Below are 24,374 nucleotides of genomic sequence, written 5' to 3' on the forward strand. Positions count from 1 at the left end.
TAACAGAAAAGATCGCACAAGTCAAAAATAACTTATATAGAATAATGAAATTTCGGGAGTAGATTTTTCTGGGTAACACATTTAAGTGTTTTACATTGCAAGATCATAGGTTAATGGAACCATGAGATAAGACTTTGAAAATGTGAAATGCCGATACATTAAGAACCGGTGTAACAGCCAGAATGGTGAATGCATGCATGCAGACGTGCATTCATTCCGTTGTACAGGTGCCGGTTGTCAGTTTGTGGGAAGGAGTTCCATGCCCATGGCACTTGGTCTGCTAATACAGAAATGGTTGTTGCTGTTTTGGATGTGGCTGGAGTTGTCGTTTGATGGTGCCCCGCATGTGCTCGATTGGAGACAGATCTGATGGTCGAGCATGCCAAGGCAATATGTCCAAACTCTGTAGAACATGTCGGGTTACAACAGCGGTGTGTGGCGAGCATCATCCTGTTGGTAAACACCCTCTGAAATGCTGATCATGAATGACAGCACAGGAGATCGAGTAACTGGATTGGCGTACCTATTTGCAGCCATTGTGCGAGGGATAGTCACCATAATGTTCCTGCACCCCTCAGCCATAACCCCAAGAGTAGGTCCAGCACGTCTTCCAAGGAGACTTGTTATTTGCAGGCATTTCAACTAGCCTCCTTCTAACCAAAACACGACCGTCACTGGCACCGAAGCAGAACCAGCTTTCGTCAGAAAATACAACAGACGTCCACCTTGCCCTCCAATGAGCACTCGCTTGACCCCATTGAAGTCGCAAATGGCGTTGGTTTGATGTCAGTGGAATGCACGCTACAAGGCATGTGGCTCTGAGCTGATCTTGAAGTAACCGTTTTTAACAGTTCGTTGTTTCACTGCGGAGCCAACTGCTGCTCAGATTGCTACTGCAGATGCAGTATGATGCGCCAGAGCCATAGCTGGACACGATGGTCTTCAGTCTCGGTCGTGCCACTTGCCTCCCTGTGCCTGATCTTCTTGCGACCGTACATTCCCGTGACCACCGCTGCCAACAATCATGTACAGTTGCTACACTCCTATCTGCAGTGTCGCGGAAAGAACATCCAGCCTCTCGTAGCCTTATTACATAACCTTGTTAGAACTCAGTGAGGTGCTGATAATGTCGTCTTTGCTGCCTGAAAGGCATTCTTGACTAACATCAACTCGCCGCGTCCAATCTCAAAGACAACTAACTTTCACAACTTCTACAGCGTGTACTTAAACCATCCTCATAGTGCACTACTAGCGCCACTCTTATCCAACTGCCGTGAATTATACATCTTTCAGATAAATTATCACTCCTATAACTTTCGTTTATGTCGCACACCTCATTCTTGGTGATGCGATTTTTTCCCGACATTGTATTTCTAATTCTTAGATTCTTAAATACTGCAAACCGTCGCGGCTTCTCTCCATTGTCGTCCAAAATACCGTAACCAAATTTATCTACAACATATTTAATCGGTATGTACCCACTCGGGATTCCAAATCTCCTGTTAATCTAGGGCAATCTCTGTTAACTTTTGTTTATTTCTCTATTTAGTTCTTCATAGATCTTCCCCCTACCTTCCTTTCAGCCTTCTCCAGGGGTTCATACTCCTATTACTGCCAAGTGACCTCTAAACATTATAAATCTAAAAGCATCTTCTCATTTGCAAGATCTTTTTAGCCTACTTATTATCAATACTTACTACAGCTGTACTAACTGCTCTTTGTTGTTTACCAAATCCACTAGAAATCTACATGCAGTCTCCTATACACTGAATTCCTTTGAGTTTCTTTTTGTCTTCGGTTCGAACCAATGTATTAGATTTTCTTTCCTCTAGTTCTTTATTACGTTCTATTTCGTTATTAACTAGACCACTAACATTACATGGTGCCACGAGCAGTTTTTCCCATATTCCAAAGTCTTAATCTTTTATTTTGCCTAACCGTCCTGCTTTTTGTCGATCTGGCTTCAGTTTTATAAAGCTTTTTCTTAAGAAAATTCTGCTTCATAGAGTTACAGGCCCCGTCAAGAACAGTCTAATGGTGGGGCTGTCACCTTACTGCCTCCACTCTTGCAAGACTTTTAATTGAAGTTTCTTCCGCTAGAGCAGTTGCTTTCACTCAGCTGTCGAACGTATCTTTTCGTTTGGAGTAGGAAAAGAAGAAAGCAAAAAACAGAAAAATGTTCAAATGTGTGTGAAATCTTATGGGACTTAACTGTTAAGGTCATCAGTCCCTAAGCTTACACACTACTTAACCTAAATCATCCTAAGGACAAACACACACCATGCCCGACGGAGGACTCTAACCTCCGCCGGGACCAGCCGCACAGTTCCAAGACCGCTCGGATAATTCCGCGCGGCGGCAAAAAACACCATCGGGTCACGACACCCGATACAGTCTGGATTGAAAAACTAAGAGTTAGTCAAGACAGGCTCTTAGGAAAGCATACTACAGAACCCAGACGCATGTAAGTGGAACAAATGTCAGACTTAGCTAAGGGCCCATGTTATTATTACCCATATACTCTCAAGATGGGAGCCCCCAGGGTTTTGTTGTCATCTGAAGTAAGGAAAACTCAGGAGTAGTTAAAGGGAAAGATGGGAAATTGTGAGACACCCTTTGTATGACTCCTCGGCAAGAGGCCTGCCCGACATGGGAGACCTTGCCGGTAGTTACGCTACCTTCGGTTCCCCATTTCGAATGAGTAGCAGCCTATTACTTAATCGATCTGCCCATCTAATCTTCAGCATTCTTCTACTGCATCACACTTCAATAGCTTCTGTTCTCATCTTGCCTGACTGTTTATCGTACATGTCTCACTTCTGTACAAGGTACACTCCAGATAAATAGCTTCAGAACAGACCTGCTAACACAATTCTTTTTTTTCAGAAATGCTTTTCTACCTCTTGCAGTCAGAAATTTACACCCTCTCAACTATGGCCAGCCTGAGCTATTTTATTGCACAAGTAGCAAAACTCAGCTACTTGTAATAGTATATCATTTCCTAATCTAATCCCCTCAGCATTGCCTGCTTTAATTCTACAACATGACATTAACGTTATCGTATTATTGTGGATCTTCATATGAGTATATGAATAATAATAATAAAAAAAATTTGCAATCAAGACGGATTTAAAGTAACATTATAAAATCACTGATTGCTGTTATCCCATAAGACATTATGTCTGTTTTTGCAAAAACTCATTTTCCTTCGTCTTGTCCCTGAACTTCAGTTGCCTCACGAATTTCCTCCTTGGGTTCGTTTACTGCCTACTGAATGTACAGACTGAGTAATATTGGGGATAGGTGCAGCCCTGTTTCGTCCCCTTCTCTACTACTGCTTCTCTTTCATGTCCATCAACTACTACAACTGCAGTCTAGTTTCCGTAAATTGGTAAATGTCCTTTCGCTTCCTGTATTTCATCCCTGTTATCTTCAACATTTCAAACAGCATCGTCCTGTCAAAACAGTGAAAACTAATCTCAAAATTTACAAATACTGTAAATTTTGGTTTACCTTTCTACACCCTGTCTTCTGGGATGAGATATGAGGTCAGTATTACCTCACGTGTTCCTGCACTTCTGTGACACCAAAATTGATCGGTTTCTACCAGTTTTTCCGTTGTTCTACACATGATTCGTGTCAGTATTTTGCAACCGTGAACTATTAAAGTGGTGATCGCTAGTATTCACACCTGTCAACACCTGCCTTCTTCACAAATGGTGTTATTACATTCTTCCTAAAAATCTGAGAGTGTTTTCCCTGTCTCATACACCTCGCAAATGTTTTGTCATTGCTGACTCTCGGAAATATCTCAGTAATCTAACGTAATGTTGTCTGTCCCATGAAGCTTGTTTCCCTGAACCTCTTTCATGGCTCTGTCAAATTCTTCTTACTATGTCTCATCTCCCATCACAGTTTCACTTACTTCCTCTTCTCTTTCTATAGTAATGTCCTTAAATTTCTTACACTTTTCAGATATTCCTTCTTTGGTGAGTACTGATGTGCTTTCCGACTTATTGATGTTCATACGTCTTCTTCTCTTTTCGTATGGGTTATATTTTTCTTCATCCCTAGTCATGTATGTTTCTACAGTCTTCCACTTGTCATCCGGTTTAACAATACTGATTTTACGTCAGTTTTATTTTTTACACGTCGGTATTCCCTTTTGCGTACTCATTGTACACCGAGCGATGTGGTGCAGTGATTGGCGCAATGGACTCGGATTCGAGAGGGCAACGGTTGAAACCCGCGTCTGACCACCCTGATTTAGGTTTTCCATGATTTCTATAAATCACTTCATCCAAATGCTGGGATGGTTCCTTTGCAAGGGCACGATCGACTTCTTTCTCCGTCCTTCCTTAATCCGATGTGACTGATGAACTCTATGTCTGGTCCCCTTTCCTCAACCAATCAACCAGCCAAATTAACGTACTGCTTTATTATACAGATGAGACATTATGATTAATTCTTACTAACATGAAATAGTAGTAATAATATATCAAGCATTCATTTATACTTAGAAACGTTTCCACATTGTAAATGTGCTTGGTCAGGAACAAAGGTCTCCAGTTAATGTCAAACGTTACTTCCTTAGCAACCGCACTTGTGTTGTTGTTAGATTTCGAAAATTACGTCATATGTAATGCATCAGTATAAGAGACTTCTACCTATACATACACGGTTACTATTATCAACACTATTGCTTTAACTTATAAATATAATTAGGAAATAACTAGACGGAGGTAGAACAGTTGGTATCAACAGCTCTCTGAACAATTATATTTAGAGTGTTTTCGAATTCATCCAATATTCACAAATGCTTTTGACTTACATATTTCACGTACAACAATGTCTGACCGAAATTTTTCCACAGAATGGTATACGAAAGGATAATTTAAAATCATGAAACAGGAGAATCAGAAGGTTCATGGATACATTCGTAATGGCTGACATGATACTGGTAGAAAATGAAATGCTTGAACTTGCTTCTTAGAAATATTCGACATCTTCGATACTTCCTAATAAACCTAAAAGTGAATGGTGATACCTTCAAATTTTCAGTAACTGAACAGCAATCTTAGACTATTGGTTTAGCCCGAAAACTTTACTTTTCCCAATCTGAAACAGACGGTGTAAAAAAATAAGACCAGCAAAAGGCCAGATTATTCAATCTCATATGTACACACTGTCGACTACTGATGGATGGCTTATTCAACAGCTGTTATACTGAGACCAATGTTGTCAGTACAACAAAATATACCACTCTCCATGACGATTACAAGAATAGTTCTCGTAGTTAATTAGTGAAATAATCATGTTCTAATCTCTTCTTTTATCCCTACCCTTATACAGGGTGAGTCAGCGTTATCTGACTAGTATCAGATGGGTCAGCACAGAGGAGGGCTGGGCTTTGGCTCATTGTTTTCCCCTGGAGCAACAGTTTATTTACAATGGACAGGTGGGCTGTGCAACACAGTGAAACATAGCGCATTCGTCGTAGAGACGTTCTTTAAGCATGTAAAGAAATGTGACCACCATGCAAAGGAGGTTCCGTCTCCAATTCAGCTTTCCAGTTAATGGTGCAATTCTAATCCACAATACCATTCTGATATCGGTTAAGAACTAATGAGACTGGTTCTGCATTGAAGAAAAAACTGAGAGGTTGTGCAAAGACCTCCATTTCACCTGAAAACATGCAAGCTGTGTGTCTTGCAATTCAAAAGATTCCCAAATGATCGGTAAGCCGACACACACAGTCTCTTGGGTTATCAACTTGATCAGCTCGACTCATTTTACACCATCTAAATTTTCATCACTACAAAACTGATATTGTTCAGGATGTGAAGCCTCAATATTTTGTGAGAAAGAGAAGCTTTGCTGAAACAATGAAAGAGGTGCTGAGGAAGCAATCTGGAATTGAGATTTTAATGACAGACAAGGCTCATATTTACCTAAACGGTAGTGTTAATAAACAGAACTGTCGTTCTTAGTCTCCAAGTAACACTCAGCATCTACGCCAGTGACCACTACATTTTGACAGGGTTGCAGTGTGGGCTGGGTTAGGTAAATTTGGCGTCATAGAGCCTTATTTCTTCCAAGAAAATGGGAGAGATGTAACTGTGAACTCTGAGCGTTGTTTGATCATGTTGCGTGAATTTCTCGTCACAGAACGTCGTCGCCTTGGCAGAAATCGTGGAAATGTTTGGTTTCAGCAAGACGATGCGAAAGCTCGTATTTCCAATCTGTGCGTATTTGAAGAGAGGAAATTGTTTCTGGGAAAAGTGGTAACTAACCGGGGAGTTGAAACTTTCTGGCAGATTAAAACTGTGTGCCCGACCAAGACTCGAACTCGGGACCTTTGCCTTTCGCGGGCAAGTGCTCTACCATCTGAGCTAACGAAGCACGACTCACGCCCGGTACTCACAGCTTTACTTCTGCCAGTATCTCGTCTCCTACCTTCCAAACTTTACATAAGCACTCCTGCGAACCTTGCAAAACTAGCACTCCTGAAAGAAAGGATATAGCGGAGACATGGCTGTGAGTACCGGGCGTGAGTCGTGCTTCGGTAGCTCAGATGGTAGAGCACTTGCCCGCGAAAGGCAAAGGTCCCGAGTTCGAGTCTCGGTCGGGCACACAGTTTTAATCTGCCAGGAAGTTTCATATCAGCGCACACTCCGCTGCAGAATGAAAATCTCATTCTGGGAACATCCGCCAGGCTGTGGCTAAGCCATGTCTTCGCTATATCCTTCCTTTCAGGAGTGCTAGTTCTGCAAGTTTCGCAGGAGGGCTTCTGTAAAGTTTGGAAGGTTGGAGACGAGATACTGGCAGAAGTAAAGCTTTGAGTACCGGGAGTGAGTCGTGCTTCGGTAGCTCAGATGGTAGAGCACTTGCCCGCGAAAGGCAAAGATGCCGAGTTCGAGTCTCGGTCGGCCACACAGTTTTAATCTGCCAGGAAGTTTCATGTCAGCGCACACTCCACTGCAGAGTAAAAATCTCATTCTAGAAACATCCCCCAGGCTGTGGCTAAGCCATTTCTCTGCCATATCCTTTCTTTCAGGAGTGCTAGTTGTGCAAGGTTCGCAGGTGAGCCTCTGTTAAGTTTGGAAGGTAGGAGACGAGATACTGGCAGAAGTAAATCTGTGAGTACCGGGCGTGAGTCGTGCTTCGGTAGCTCAGATGGTAGAGCACTTGCCCGGGAAAGACAAAGATCCCGAGTTCGAGTCTCGATCGGGCACACAGTTTTAATCTGCCAGGAAGTTTCATATCAGCGCACACTCCACTGCAGAGTGAAAATCTCATTCTGGAAACATCCCCCAGGCTGTGGCTAAGCCATTTCTCTGCTATATACTTTCTTTCAGGAGTGCTAGTTGTGCAAGGTTCGCAGGAGAGCTTCTGTTAAGTTTGGAAGGTAGGAGACGAGATACTGGAAGAAGTAAAGCTGTGACTACCGGGCGTGGGTCGTGCTTCGGTAGCTCAGATGGTAGAGCACTTGCCCGCGAAAGACAAAGGTCCCGAGTTCGAGTCTCGGTCGGGCACACAGTTTTAATCTGCCAGGAAGTTTCATATCAGCGCACACTCCGCTGCAGAGTGAAAATCTCATTCTGGAAACATCCCCCAGGCTGTGGCTAAGCCATGTCTCCGCAATATCCTTCCTTTCAGGAGTGCTAGTTCTGCAAGGTTCGCAGGAGGGCTTCTGTAAAGTTTGGAAGGTAGGAGACGAGATACTGGCAGAAGTAAAGCTGTGAGTACCGGGCGTGAGTCGTGCTTCGGTAGCTCAGATGGTAGAGCACTTGCCCGCGAAAGGCAAAGGTGCCGAGTTCGAGTCTCGGTCGGCCACACAGTTTTAAGGTGCCAGGAAGTTTCATATCAGCGCACACTCCACTGCAGAGTGAAAATCTCATTCTGGAAACATCCCCCAGGCTGTGGCTAAGCCATTTCTCTGCTATGTCCTTTCTTTCAGGAGTGCTAGTTCTGCAAGGTTCGCAGGAGAGCTTCTGTAAAGTTTGGAAGGTAGGAGACGAGATACTGGCAGAAGTAAAGCTGTGAGTACCGGGCGTGAGTCGTGCTTCGGTAGCTCAGATGGCAGAGCACTTGCCCGCGAAAGGCAGAGGTCCCGAGTTCGAGTCCTGGTCGGGCACACAGTTTTAATCTGCCAGGTAAGTTTCATATCAGCGCACACTCCACTGCATAGTGAATATCTCATTCTGGAACCGGGGAGTTCTTGACTCGCAGCCCTGGCATTAGACCTTACTCCTTGTGGCTTTTTCTTGTGAGGCTTCCTCAAGAACAAAAATAAACATCAGCACGTCACTTATTGTGCTTCAGTTAAGGGATAACTTTGAGCGAGAGATTCATGCTGCACCGCATGACATGTTAGAGAGAGTGGTGACAAACTTCGCGCAGAGGGTCTGTGAGTGTCCTGAAAAAGAGGGCTTATACTTAAAGGGCATTGTCTTTCAGAAGTAATCAGTTACCGTAAAAAAATGGCTGTAAGCACTATGGGATTTAACAACTGAGGTCATCAGTCCCCTAGGCTTAGAAATAGTTAAACTTGACCTAAGGACATCACACATATCCATGCCCAAGGCAGGATTCGAACCTACTACTAGAGCAACAGTGCAGTTCCAGACTAAAGCGCCTAGAAACGCTCGGCGACAGTGGCTGGCAGTTACTGTCAAAATCAACATACAAGATGAGACAGTTATTCTTTGTATATCTTTTGAAATAAAATAAATTGCTTTACCTTAAAATGTCATTGTGTTCTATAAATTCAGAAGCCATCAGAGAGTGCTGACTCACATTGTATTTTTGTTGTCATTCATTTATATTATCAGTTCCCATCCTTTATAATCTTTTACATCTTGTAACATTTTGACTTGTCTGCTTCTTCTTTAATTCTTAATTATCTTTGGAGTGTGATTTCATCCTAAACTGGATATTTATTATTAGTATACTTTTATTGTTTGTTGTTCAGGTATTTTAAAGCTATTTTTTGATTAATCTTAGCAGCTAAATAGTTCTGGTTTGTTCGGTTGCAATTTTTGCGCTTTTAGTGAACCATTTTGTATCACGTTGTAACGCTACCGCCCTGCTCGGACGTACGTTGTCTCTATAAAGCCTGTACTGTAATACGTTCACGGGCTTCACTTTATAAACAAGGATTTTAGTACATAAGTTGACCGCGTGTACCTAATAGAAGCAAGATCGGACTTGTACTCAGTCAATAACTACAGTGATGTATCAAGCAAAAGCAAAGTATAATCACTCTTTCGCATGGACAAGAAGTACACACAGTAGATGCTACCTATAATTAATAATTCGGTCGCCAGCCTACTTAGGCAATGAGTGAGTTTTCCTTGTACAAGTGGGTGCATGTACAAGCGTAGTAACACGTAGTAATGATGCGTTATATGGCAAAGTTTGGAACCAGAAAGATCCACTGAACTAAAGTTTTCTCTTTTTGTACTAATTTGGACGAGCTAAATTTACACAACACCACACAGCAATGATTACTACGAACTGCATTTTGTCTGTTGAGCAGACTGAAATCGGGCATAGATTGCCCTAGCATCGACAATCTTGAAAGTACACACATAATATCATTGTTAATGATGGAAAAACATTAATACACAATAGAATTAATATAGACTTAGCTTTACTGGTCAAATCTGATCAACACATTTCAAGGTTTGAAAGAATGGACAAGAGAAGGGGGGGGGGGGGGCCCTGAAACTGTTATGGTCGTTATACTGAAACTATTAAGTACTGAACGCAAATTTACACTCAAATTTAGCAATCTATGGATAACTACTCTTTTGTCTTACTTCTGAATAATTTAACTGTCATTATTTCTGTCTCAAATTAATTAAATAACATCGCTAACTCAATTCAAAAAACTCTCTTCCAATTTAGTCACGCTTTTGTTCTTTACCAACATTTGCAATAACACACAGCACTTTAAAGTTCTTTATAGCATAGATTAATCTGCTGATAATTTTCGTTAACACTAACATTAAACTTTCAGTTCAGGATACTCGGGTTGCACAATACGAGGTAAGGATCCTGTCTAGGTCAGTGATCAGGATAAGTCATGGCTGAAGCAATTCTGGTAAAAGTCACGTTATTATTGAACAGTTAGAAACATTTTCGACACTGGTCCACACAGATACACTTCTAAAGATGAAATAAAAGTTTGACCTGTGCAAGTCGGTGCGGCGGATGGCGGGCAGCGAGATAGCGGGCAGCACGGCACACATGCAAGCACGGCTAAGGCTCTCACTGCAGCGGCACTTTCCTTCTTCTTAGCGTCGTTATCTTTCCAACTTTGTGCCTCAGACTATAGCCATGCCAAGTAGTCGTCGGAATCGGTTCATCCGAGGCTCAATGGAATCCACTTTTCCTGGGTAGCCTCCTCGGTACAGTACGTGCACTTCCGACTGTTGCTCGCCTCCGACTGTAATACTGTGCCCGTTGTGCCGAACCGCGCCAGTGTGCGTTTTCCCGCCTCGCCTGCCTCCACCTATTCCCGCTCCCCTACAGGTAGGGTATTCACCACAGGTTTTCTACTACACATATCCTAATGCATTACCTACGTATGGACCAAGTGTATAAATTACAATTTTCACATCTTACAATAGTTTTAACATTAAATACACTTCCTTTTGATTACCACATTATTTGAAATCTAACATAAATAATAATATTCATTTCAAAAGTTACTCACAGTCTCTTTAACATAACGATACGAACCGAAAAAAAAGTTCAAAACATTACTTACATTAATTTATCTAAATTCATAAAGAAAAAAAATTATTATATGTACAGTTGTCGTTACACATGCCCCTGTTTCCAGAAAGTTATCTTAAGTCCAAATTTTATGGGAACACTAAATCTTACAATTATACAGTGGTTCCGAATCTTTACTTAATTGTCCAAAAAGATTTACACTACATATTTCCTTTTACTCACTGTATGTAGGTTCACACTTTTTTAACACATCAAGAATAATTACTTGTCATTTACTCAAGTGCCTTTTGCACAGTCCAACTTCCCATCATAACATCACTAAAATAGCAATTTAATCATTTTTTCTAAATTTCTCAAAGAAATAATTTAAAATTCTGAAATACAAACATTTAACTACAAAAACAATTGCATATTTTGTATACACTATAAGATAATTTGTCGCTGCTTGCTTTGAATAGCAGTCCATTTTCTTACTTACTAAACAAAACACACACACATATATTCAGAAAACTAACTACACATATTTGCGGCCTATTATGCGGATTTGGGCAGTCCTTTTCACTTTATATTGTCACATCTCCTGGATCACATTTACAATTTTCCATCGCCTATATATCTGCCCTCATTGGTATTTGGCAGTCCTTCATATTATTGTTCATACACTGCCCATTTTCATTTTTGACAGTCCCATCTTTTATCTGGCTGATAGCATTTATCCTTTCTTTTCAGTCCTTTTCTCCATACATTTTTACAGTTACAGTACAATTGGTAATCTGAAACTTACATAACCACATTAGCACACTTTCAAGGGTATACAGACATTTACAAAGATTAGATACATTTAGAATAACTTGGGTTCAGCATAAGATACAGCACATTTACTCGTTCCTAGGAACATACAGTTTCAGGTCCACAATATTTCTTACACCTAAAGGTCTTTTGGATTTTGGGTAGATCAGGTAGTAAGCATTGTCATGTGGAATATTCTGTATTATATATGGTCCATTATAAATATATTTAAATTTTGAAATTTCCTGGTTTAGTTCACTAGACTTTTGGTTGGTTTTTAAAAGAACATAATCTCCAATTTTAAATTTTGAAACTTTTAAATTTTTATTGTGTCTTTTAGATCTAGATTCAGCTTTTTGCTTTGCCCTTTTTATCACCAATTCTTTCTTTTGATCCCATCCCAAACTTGTACAAGGTGGAAACTCTGGTTTTTCTTCAATTAAACTTTTACTACTTCTGCCTAACAAAATTTCTTCCGGTGGAAATCCTGTAGTTTCATGATGTAATGTTTTCATGACATTCTCAAAATCCGATATAAACCTGCCCCAGGCTCTAAATCATGCCCCTTCCTCTTTTTTCCGCAACGCACCTTGGTCGACTGTGACATCGTCCCAAGATACGTTCCTGACCTGTGAACCATTCATATCTGGCGGATTTTTCGGTTTCTGGAGTCCAAAGTCTTTGCTTACTTGAACTCTTTGCAAAATAAACACTGACTCGTCCGGTGGCTCTTTCTTTCTTTGTTCAGTCTCAACATCTGGGTTTTGTTTTGAAACTTCGTCATCATTAGTTACAATATCCCAATTAACTGCATCCCCTTTATTTTCACTGATTTTCTCATACCCTCTTTCAGTAAAAGTATATTCATTTTCCTTTACACCTGAAAATTCATCTTCACTAGAATCACCACTACTCTCTTCCTCAACATCAGATTCACTTAAGTACGCTACTTTTGCACAATAGGGAGAGTTAGTACATTCATTTTCGTCTGTATTTGTGTATCTTTCATCATCCGAACTATCGTCGGAATCCGACCATTCCAGATCGCTTTCAGGTTCTAACATAAAAGCTTTTCTGAGACAGGCACTAAATTCTTCCTCTGTATTGTCGTCAGGCTTGGATTTTAATTCAATCTCCTCTTTTGGTAAAACGGCCTCATCATCAGCTTTATTTACATCTACTGCGACTTCATATTTAGTGTAATCCTCGTGGACTTTAATTACTTTCAGGTCATCATCTACCCCTTCTCCACAGTGCCTCTCGGTAGCAGCTTGTACTATTGGCGGACTGTTAGCAGAAGTTATTTCTTCGTCAATGCTGAGGATTTCATCCTCCAAATCCTTCCTATCATTAACCTTCCTCCTATTGGCAGCACGCGTACTTTTCGCGGCGCTATTTATTCTCCCCTCTTCAAATTTGGGCCACGTCACTTTATGGACGTCCCTACTATCTCTCTTTCCACCAACTAATTTCTTCGCCTCATACTCCCTTTTAAAGTCCTCCCAGTCACATTGCTTTAGGCCCTTATACAGATCATCGATCTGCACACGCCAATCAGTTACTTTTGCTAATTCATCCTCGCCTTTTATCTCATTGCAAACACTGCTAACCGCACCTCTTTGTGTATTCACAGTTTCATTTATTGTTTCCTTTGCCACGGAATTATCACTCGTAAAACTTTCCTTAGCTCTTACGGCTACGTTCGTACCTACTGCTGCCTTATTGCTAGCGGCTTCTTTCCGAACAGATGTTCTGCTAGGCTGGGCCGTTGCCCTCTGATGCTCCACTCGCCTGTTAACATGTAGCGCTCTGTGCTGCAGAGATGACTCATTCTGGCTCGCACCTGACGCTTGTTTCGCCACAACACGTCGCGGCGTTCCATGACTGTCCCTATCCTGTCTCATTACATTACGGTCGGTCCGATGTCTTTTCTTAAATCGGGGCCTGTATGTGTTGTCCGCTTCCGTTTGGCCCGCAACGTTCGCGGTAATTAGTTTCCTGCGTCGTTATTATTTTGCGCGGTATACTCTCGACCGCGACCTGGATAATTTCCTCTGCCTCTTCCTCTGCCTCTTCCTCTCTGTATTACATTGACGCGAAATCCATCGCCGTCATTTCGTTCGTCATTGTGTCGGTTACTACGGTTACCAAAATTTTGATAATTGGCACGACTTTCGCGCCAATGATCTTCGTCTTCGACTCTTTCGAGAAATGCTTGGAAGCTGCGATGATTGCTTCCTACATACCTCTTTGAATCTTCTGGAAGCTTTTTATATAACTCCCAGATAATTTCTGAATCTGATCTTCGGCCTCTTAAATGCGTCAATTTCCGGTACCAATGCTCGCAGAAATCTTTCAAAGAATTCCTGCCCCTGTCATCATGCTGTTTGGCCATGATGAACTCCCGCCATAAATGGTCCTGCTTTTGTTCAGACCAATATTCTTCCGTAAATTTCTGCCTAAATTCTTCGAACGTCATTCGTTCGGTATTTAAATTTATTCCCCAGCGCTTAGCATCACCCGCTAAGGCGCTAATTACTACATTTATCTTTTCCTGATCGGACAAGTGCTCAGGAAATACTCTCTCGCAATTTTTGATAAAAGCTAACGGATGCCACCCGTTATGTTTCTTGGCTGGATCGAAGCGTTCCTCGCCTTCTAACAGCTTCGTAATTGGTGTGCCATTACAGACAACACCAGGCCTATCTTTAATTTTGCTCTCCAGATCGAAAATTCTGCCTTGAATTTTCGTAGTATTTTGTTCACAATTTTGAACACATCCGGATACTTTTTTACTTAAATCCCTTTCAGTGTCTAAAACTACCCTTTTCAATTGTGATATCCCATGTTGACATTCGTTTACGATCTCAGTTTTGAGATCGAAAACTTTTTCGTCTACCTTAGTTTCAACCAGAGGTTCTACTTTCTCTTGGATGTTGAGAATTTCAACATCGAATCTACTATTAATGTTTCCAATTTCCTCCTGCATAGTATCCATATTTTTGTTAATGGAAACAATTTCAAGTTTCAGTGTATTTACCACAGAACTTAAATTACCCACTTTTTGTTCTACCTGTTCTATTTGTTTACTAATTTTAATTCCCTGTCCTTCGACCTGTGCTTTAATTTGATCCACCTGTATTTTGAGCTGCTGATCAACATGTGTTTTAAGCTGATCAACATGTGTTTGAAGCTGATCATTCTGTGTTTTGAGCTGCTGATCAACATGCGTTTGAAGCTGATCATTCTGTGTTTTGATCTACTCACTCTGTCCTGAAATTTGTTTGGTTAATTGTTCAAATAAATCGTTTATGCTTAAAATTTTCACATTGTTTTGTTCTACGGAATCGGTGTATTCCGATCCTACTTCAAAAGTTTCTTTCAGTTCTTCCTTTATCTGTGGAGAATCAAACATGTCAGTGGATTCATTCACATAACCACTATCATCTACAAAGTCACCTTCCACTTCCTGTTTTATTCCTTGCTGTGTCCGAGGCGATCTCAACCTTTCAATCTGTTCATTGACCTGTTCGTGGTATTGTATGTACGCCAATTGTCTTCCGCTAACGCCATCTGTTATCTGGCCGCGTAAACTCCGGCTACTGCCAGCCGCATTCTCCATTTCGCTCGGCGCACCTACCCCGTCTACGTTTCTGTCCATACTAAATGCCAACTACACCACAATATTATACTTGACTCACACTGCAGTTTATTTTACTGACTTTTATTGCAATTCGTGCCACTGAACATCCACTGTTCGATCTTTACATTAATTTGTAACTGACAACAACTGGATGTCCTGTCACCGGGAAGCCACTTGTAACGCTACCGCCCTGCCCGGACGTACGTTATCTCTATAAAGCCTGTACTGTAATAAGTTCACGGGCTTCACTTTATAAACAAGGATTTTAGTACATAAGTTGACCGCGTGTACCTAATAGAAGCAAGATCGGACTTGTACTCAGTCAATAACTACAGTGATGTATCAAGCAAAAGCAAAGTATAATCACTCTTTCGCATGGACAAGAAGTACACACAGTAGATGCTACCTATAATTAATAATTCGGTCGCCAGCCTACTTAGGCAATGAGTGAGTTTTTCCTTGTACAAGTGGGTGCATGTACAAGCGTAGTAACACGTAGTAATGATGCGTTATATGGCAAAGTTTGGAACCAGAAAGATCCACTGAACTAAAGTTTTCTCTTTTTGTACTAATTTGGACGAGCTAAATTTACACAACACCACACAGCAATGATTACTACGAACTGCATTTTGTCTGTTGAGCAGACTGAAATCGGGCATAGATTGCCCTAGCATCGACAATCTTGAAAGTACACACACAATATCACTATTAATGATGCAAAAACATTAATACACAATAGGATTAATATAGACTTAGCTTTACCGGTCAAATCTGATCAACACATTTCAAGGTTTGAAAGAATGGACAAGAGAAGGAAGGGGGGGGGGGGACACCTGAAACTGTTATGGTCGTTATACTGAAACTATTAAGTACTGAACGCAAATTTACACTCAAATTTAGCAATCTATGGATAACTACTCTTTTGTCTTACTTCTGAATAATTTAACTGTCATTATTTCTGTCTCAAATTAATTAAATAACATCGCTAACTCAATTCAAAAAACTCTCTTCCAATTTAGTCATGCTTTTGTTCTTTACCAACATTTGCAATAACACACAGGACTTTAAAGTTCTTTATAGCATAGATTAATCTGCTGATAATTTTCGTTAACACTAACATTAAACTTTCAGTTCAGGATACTCGGGTTGCACAATACGAGGTAAGGATCCTGTCTAGGTCAGTGATCAGGATAAGTCATGGCTGAAGCAATTCTGGTAAAAGTCACGTTATTATTGAACAGTTAGAAACATTTTCGACACTGGTCCACACAGATACACTTCTAAAGATGAAATAAAAGTTTGACCTGTGCAAGTCGGTGCGGCGGATGGCGGGCAGCGAGATAGCGGGCAGCACGGCACACATGCAAGCACGGCTAAGGCTCTCACTGCAGCGGCACTTTCCTTCTTCTTAGCGTCGTTATCTTTCCAACTTTGTGCCTCAGAATATAGCCATGCCAAGTAGTCGTCGGAATCGGTTCATCCGAGGCTCAATGGAATCCACTTTTCCTGGGTAGCCTCCTCGGTACAGTACGTGCACTTCCGACTGTTGCTCGCCTCCGACTGTAATACTGTGCCCGTTGTGCCGAACCGCGCCAGTGTGCGTTTTCCCGCCTCGCCTGCCTCCACCTATTCCCGCTCCCCTACAGGTAGGGTATTCACCACAGGTTTTCTACTACACATATCCTAATGCATTACCTACGTATGGACCAAGTGTATAAATTACAATTTTCACATCTTACAATAGTTTTAACATTAAATACACTTCCTTTTGATTACCACATTATTTGAAATCTAACATAAATAATAATATTCATTTCAAAAGTTACTCACAGTCTCTTTAACATAACGATACGAACCGAAAAAAAAGTTCAAAACATTACTTACATTAATTTATCTAAATTCACGAAGGAAAAAAATTTATTATATGTACAGTTGTCGTTACAACGTGAATAGTCATTAGTGAGATTCGTCTTCCGAGATAAAAATAACTCGTAATTAATAAAATTAATAGCACAACTTTCCTTAGGTCCACTGTTGTATCTGTGTACTATGGCACTTTTTTATTATGTTTGTCATGTAGATAAGAAAAAATGTTACCTTTATTTTGCAAAGGGCGTGTAGCTTGTTGTGAACCAAATATTTTCCTGTTCACATCAAGCATAATCAGTGGTCTCTAAATAAAATAAAATAATTCATTTATCAATATCTTGCTATGACACATGTAGTTTTGTCCAACTGTTTACAAACATAAAGCTCCAATTTATCATTGAAGTCTCTTTTTCCTATTTTTTCCATGTGTCAGTTGGTTCTCCTGTAGGTACTAGATGCACATACTCCAGTAGGCGTTGATAATACACTCCTGGAAATTGAAATAAGAACACCGTGAATTCATTGTCCCAGGAAGGGGAAACTTTATTGACACATTCCTGGGGTCAGATACATCACATGATCACACTGACAGAACCACAGGCACATAGACACAGGCAACAGAGCATGCACAATGTCGGCACTAGTACAGTGTATATCCACCTTTCGCAGCAATGCAGGCTGCTATTCTCCCACGGAGACGATCGTAGAGATGCTGGATGTAGTCCTGTGGAACGGCTTGCCATGCCATTTCCACCTGGCGCCTCAGTTGGACCAGCGTTCGTGCTGGACGTGCAGACCGCGTGAGACGACGCTTCATCCAGTCCCAAACATGCTCAATGGGGGACAGATCCGGAGATCTTGCTGGCCAGGGTAGTTGACTTACACCTTCTAGAGCACGTTGGGTGGCACGGGATACATGCGGACGTGCATTGTCCTGTTGGAACAGCAAGTTCCCTTGCCGGTCTAGGATTGGTAGAACGATGGGTTCGATGACGGTTTGGATGTACCGTGCACTATTCAGTGTCCCCTCGACGATCACCAGTGGTGTACGGCCAGTGTAGGAGATCGCTCCCCACACCATGATGCCGGGTGTTGGCCCTGTGTGCCTCGGTCGTATGCAGTCCTGATTGTGGCGCTCACCTGCACGGCGCCAAACACGCATACGACCATCATTGGCACCAAGGCAGAAGCGACTCTCATCGCTGAAGACGACACGTCTCCATTCGTCCCTCCATTCACGCCTGTCGCGACACCACTGGAGGCGGGCTGCACGATGTTGGGGCGTGAGCGGAAGACGGCCTAACGGTGTGCGGGACCGTAGCCCAACTTCATGGAGACGGTTGCGAATGGTCCTCGCCGATACCCCAGGAGCAACAGTGTCCCTAATTTGCTGGGAAGTGGCGGTGCGGTCCCCTACGGCACTGCGTAGGATCCTACGGTCTTGGCGTGCATCCGTGCGTCGCTGCGGTCCGGTCCCAGGTCGACGGGCACGTGCACCTTCCCCCGACCACTGGCGACAACATCGATGTACTGTGGAGACCTCACGCCCCACGTGTTGAGCAATTCGGCGGTACGTCCACCCGGCCTCCCGCAAGCCCACTATACGCCCTCGCTCAAAGTCCGTCAACTGCACATACGGTTCACGTCCACGCTGTCGCAGCATGCTACCAGTGTTAAAGACTGCGATGGAGCTCCGTATGCCACGGCAAACTGGCTGACACTGACGGCGGCGGTGCACAAATGCTGCGCAGCTACCGCCATTCGACGGCCAACACCGCGGTTCCTGGTGTGTCCGCTGTGCCGTGCGTGTGATCATTGCTTGTACAGCCCTCTCGCAGTGTCCGGAGCAAGTATGGTGGGTCTGACACACCGGTGTCAACGTGTTCTTTTTTCCATTTCCAGGAGTGTATATCACAATTATGTATTGCTCCTTACATAACATTTCTAGCAGCATGCTTCCCAAGACCATGATCACTTTGTCAGGTTGACTAGCGGATCATGGAAGTTGTACAGGGTGAGTGTTAGAGTGGGTAAAACAGACGGTGCGTAGTGTGGTAGTGGGGACACCCTACACCACCATACAGTGTAAGAAATATACAGAGTAATGATATTTAGTTTTATTTCACTTGATGAAATTAGTGCAGAGCATGCAGTCCCACCTTTACTACAAACTAGGATTTCACAGAACAAACTTATCATAATCGCAAATAAAACATTGACAGTATCACACCACAAATGTAACAGTAGTAATAATAGTGTATGAAGTCTACTCAGTTATTGAAGTCCAAGAAAGAGACAGGCATAAATAAAATGCTTCACCTGTGAGAATTATTATTTGGGAAATGTCCGCTGAAAAATTGGGACAGTAAGTTGAAATAAGATAAAACCTGTGATCAAATTGAAGGAAAGACATTACTGATGTAATAGGAAATAGCTGATTGGGTGTTTTAAAATTAAATATTGAAGTTTGTCCCTTTATATGAGGCCGAACATTGTTTCAAAGCAAGATTTCTACTACTAGAAAGTATTTATAAGAAACACCAGTATGATGAAGTGGAAAATAAAACGTTTTATTTTTTATGAGTTTTTGGCGCTGGACTTTATACTGGACTGGAGGATGGCGCTTGATACTACCTTCCGCTATTGGTTCCTTATAACTAACATACATCACACATTGATGGCGGCACATCACATATCTGCGAAATCATTACGCTACACTCAAAAATACATATACTGTTAAACTTAACAAGTTGTAAATCAAAGTGAGTAGTGCTGCAGTACTTTCCGAAATCCAAAAAGCACATAAAATACATTATTGTTATCAAGACAGGGCTTACCTTCATGGAACTTGTTTTATTTTTATACCTGTTACTTTCATTATCCCAAATGACATATTTACGATTTTTGATGGTGCGAAAAACACGCTTTAAAGTAACCAATTAGCTGGTAGTGAAATATATGTTGTAACCCTTTTGGATAGAACCGGAAAAGTTTCACATCTTGATTAATATGTGTTTAGTATTGTTGACAGTACTGGAATTATACTAGTTACTATACAATGTCTCAACATGAATTAATGTATGGTTTTACCTTTCACAGGGTACAAGACCGTGAAGAAGAGTTAATGACGCACACCTGTTCTATACCTGATGAGGTCCATCTTGGTACTATGTCTACACACTGTCTCACCACTTACCAAAATGTGCACAAAGAAAAAAGTAGAAAATAAAGTTTTTCGTATTATGCTGTCAAAACAATAAATGATATTTTAAGTATGTTCTCTGTTTGTTTCATTAACGGGGATGGTGAAATAAGAAGAAGTAAATTTAAATTTAGTGAAAGTCACTGTTTAGCCATATCAACAGGATATAAACTTAATTTATTATTCACAATGGTTATTACTGAATGTGTAGTGATATTAGACTACATACAGTGATAACGATGAGATTTGGTAGAGTAACATCGAAATATCACGATGATACTAATAATAGATTTGAGTTTTATTTTTTCTATGCTAGTTTTTGTGGGATCTTTTCCAGACACTGAGTAATTTAGGTGGATGTAAAGATCCAAAAAACAAGACACCAATTGAGTACGGAACCAAATATGAAAAAATATTTCCAGTCTGCCTGGACTCGTTAGACAGCTCACATTAACCGAGATACCTATTAAAATGTTATGTAACAAATACGCTAATTATTTTAACGAAATTAATTATTTAAATGATATCATGATGATCACAAGTACCAGAATTGCAGTGTCAGTACCTCTAAATTTAAAATACCTACATCTACAACTACATCTACATGACTACTCTACAATTCACATTTAAATGGCAGAGGGCTCATCGAACCACAATCATACTATCTCTCTACCATTCCACTCCCGAACAGCGCACGGGAAAAAAGAACACCTAAACCTTTCTGTTCGAGCTCTGATTTCTCTTATTCTATTTTGATGATCATTCCTACGTATGTAGGTTGGGCTCATCAAAATATTTTCGCTTTCGGAAGAGAAAGTTGGTGAAGGAAATTTCATAAAGAGGTCTCGCCGCGACGAAAAACGTCTTTGCTTTAATGACTTCCATCCCAACTCGCGTATCATATCTGCCGCACTCTCTCCCCTATTACGTGATAATACAAAACGAGTTGCCCGTTTTTGCACCCTTTCGATGTCCTCCGTTAATCCCACATGGTAAGGATCCCACACCGCGCAGCGATATTCTAACAGAGGACGAACGAGTATAGTGTAAGCTGTCTCTTTAGTGGACTTGTTGCATCTTCTAAGTGTCCTGCAATGAAACGCAACCTTTGGCTCGCCTTCTCCACAATATTATCTGTGTGGTCTTTCCAGCTGAAGTTGTTCGTAATTTTAACACCCAGGTACTTGGTTGAATTGACAGCCTTGAGAATTGTACTATTTATCGAGTAATCGAATTCCAACGGATTTCTTTTGGAACTCATGTGGATCACCTCACACTTTTCGTTATTTAGCGTCAACTGCCACCTGCCACACCATACAACAATCTTTTCTAGATCGCTTTGCAACTGATACCGGTCTTCGGATGACCTTACTAGACGGTAAATTACAGCATAATCTGCGAACAACCTAAGAGAACTGCTCAGATATTCACCCAGGTTATTTATATAGATCACGAACAGCAGAGGTCCCAGGACGCTTCCCTGGGGAACACCTGACATCACTTCAGGTTTACTCGATGATTTGCCGTCTATTACTACGAACTGCGACCTTCCTGACAGGAAATCACGAATCCAGTCACACAACTGAGACGATATCCCATAGGCCTGAAGCTTGATTAGAAGTCGCTTGTGAGGAACGGTGTCAAAAGCTTTCCGGAAATCTAGAAATACGGAATCAACTTGAGAGCCCCTGTCGATAGCGGCCATTACTTCGTGCGAATAAAGAGTTAGCTGCGTTGCACAAGAACGTTGTTTTCTGAAACCATGCTGATGACGTATCAATAGATCGTTCCCTTAGAGATGATTCACAATGTTTGAATACAGTATATGCTCCAAAACCCTACTGCATACCGACGTCAATGATATAGGTCAGTAGTTCGATGGATTACTCCTACTACCTTTCTTAAACACTGGTGCGACCTGTGCAATTATCCAATCTGTAGGTACAGATCTATCGGTGAGCGAGCGGTTGTTCACGAGAAATAGGAAATAAATTCTAAATAGATAAGTTAAATTCCATGTCCAGTGAAATTTCTACATTTATTTACTCAGTATGTGTTCACATAAGATCAGCAAGGTACAATAAATTTAACATCACAAAACCTAACGCAGTAATGAGATTACGCAACATGCAAACATTGATATAGTATACTAGTACAACATAAGGATGGCAAGACTGTGCTGGTAATGGGCGAGCAAACCGATAATTCGTAATGGATTTAAAAGACAACCGAAGAATTTACCGTTAGCTTCAAGTTGGTTGAGTGGTTACGTAAATGTGACCGCAGTGTTAAACATAGTCCCAGACACCATACTTTGCCCGATTGGTCGGCGACGCGAACATTGATATGTATGGAATGACGATTCCAGATCGAATACAACTCTTAGTCTCCTAGTCTCCTCAGACTCTTTAAACTCTGCGCCGCAGATGCATCTTAGCAATCGTGTGTCGGCAGCTGTAGCTGAAGACATGCAACCAGGAGAGCTCCAAACATGGTGTGCTATGCCCATATGCCCCTCGTCCCCAACGTCCTTTTGTCCCTGGAATCCATCAGTAGAAAAAAATTTTTAAGTCCAGAGCAAGTGCAATAAGGGTGTAATGAAGGCCAAGACCTATTCCAGCCTCAGTCCAAGAGTGCCTTCCAACTCCAGTCCGAGGTTCCTCCGCCTCTATGCTCCAGAGTTCGTTGTTATAATTTCATGCAGTTTTCTCCACCAACTGGAGGACTGGCTCCAGAGTTTCTCTCCAGTGGAAAATTAAGTAGCAGAGCTACATCTCCCACTTACAGAATTGTTTGGAATACGCAAACGGCACATGGAGAAATGGGCGATCAAAATTTTCCCTCACTTGCGGCCAGATCAGTGTGTCCTGCCCCCCACAAAACAGAAAACTAAGTATAACCCAAAGTGCCGACTGATTCTCATGCTACATGGAGAGATGCTATATCTACGAAAACGCTTCGAGCCAACACTCCAGGAATGTTCTATTTTAGCGAAATAACTGCTTTCGTATTTTCTACGTCCAGATAGCACCCTCTAAAAACATTATACCGCTAATTACCAGCACAGTCTTGCCATCCTAATGTTGTACTGATAAACTGTGTCAATATTTGTATGTTCTGTAATCTCATTACTACATTAGGTTTCGTGATGTTAAATTTATTGTAACTTGCTGATCTTATGTGAACACAAGCTGAGTATGTAAATGTAAAAATTTCACAGGGCGCATAAGACCCCAACATTGCCTCTGCATTTTTCGAGGCAGCCTGATATCCACAGGCTCTGTTCCCTATTAGATCACTGCCAGGCTCATCCCGGGACCAGCTAATGCACTGCATGGCCACGGTAGTTCAGTCCAGGTCAGCAAATCTCTAATGCAGTTGGAATCTCCCTTTCTGCACAACTAGGAGGTATACTGTAACCAGCTTCTCTCTTCCAGTCGTTTCCAAGGCTCACACACAACACGAAGCTAGCACGCAGTTGACATGACTGAAAACATGCTTTATATGCACCTGAATGTAAAAAAAATAAGCGGGAAGAGATGAAGTGAAACTGCAGATGGATGACGAAGTCACTCGTCTCTCTCAGGAAATCTGCTTAGCATCACAAACATGATTTAATTAGTTACAGGAGCTGTAAAAATCAAGAAACAAATCACGAATTAGAGGAGGTAGCCCACCCTCAGGTTGACACCCCTTTTTACCTCCAGAGCTGCGATAATAATTTATGCAGAGGATGCCACATGAAACAAGGCATACTGTGACATCACTAAATCTATTTTTCTTTCAGCTCTTAACTTCACTGAAATAAATGATCAGCAGAAGGAGATGGGAAGTGACCTAGCCAATATCTAAAAGAGTCATTCATATCATAATCACGACTCTTGAGACATAAATTTCTTGATATGTAATACTGGTCAATCTCAGTTTCATTGTTTTTAGAGTATTAAAAATACTGGCCAACTTGACTTGATTCGCTCAGACTTGATACGCTACACAACAGCAGCATTATTAAACACACATCCATACAAATTTACTTTGTAAATTCTGAATTGTATGGTTCTCTGTCTGGTTCTAGTAACATTCACACCTCCATTCTACTGGTGCAACCCTCAATTAAGAGATTCA

The 24,374-nt window shown here is 41.4% G+C and overlaps 1 protein-coding gene across 1 annotated transcript in view; it reads left to right on the forward strand.

Annotated features, from left to right (window-relative positions):
• LOC126475412 (uncharacterized) overlaps window positions 1–20,322 on the forward strand; it is a 34,350-nt gene extending 14,028 nt beyond the window's left edge. Inside the window, exon 3 of the mRNA XM_050103254.1 lies at window positions 20,147–20,322. Coding sequence (XP_049959211.1) covers window positions 20,147–20,161 — 15 coding nt within the window. The 3' untranslated portion in view covers window positions 20,162–20,322. The remainder of the gene's footprint in view (window positions 1–20,146) is intronic.
• Window positions 20,323–24,374: the final 4,052 nt, after the last annotated feature.

Source organism: Schistocerca serialis, chromosome 4 (genome assembly GCF_023864345.2).
Source record: "Schistocerca serialis cubense isolate TAMUIC-IGC-003099 chromosome 4, iqSchSeri2.2, whole genome shotgun sequence".
NCBI classification, from domain to species: domain Eukaryota; kingdom Metazoa; phylum Arthropoda; class Insecta; order Orthoptera; family Acrididae; genus Schistocerca; species Schistocerca serialis.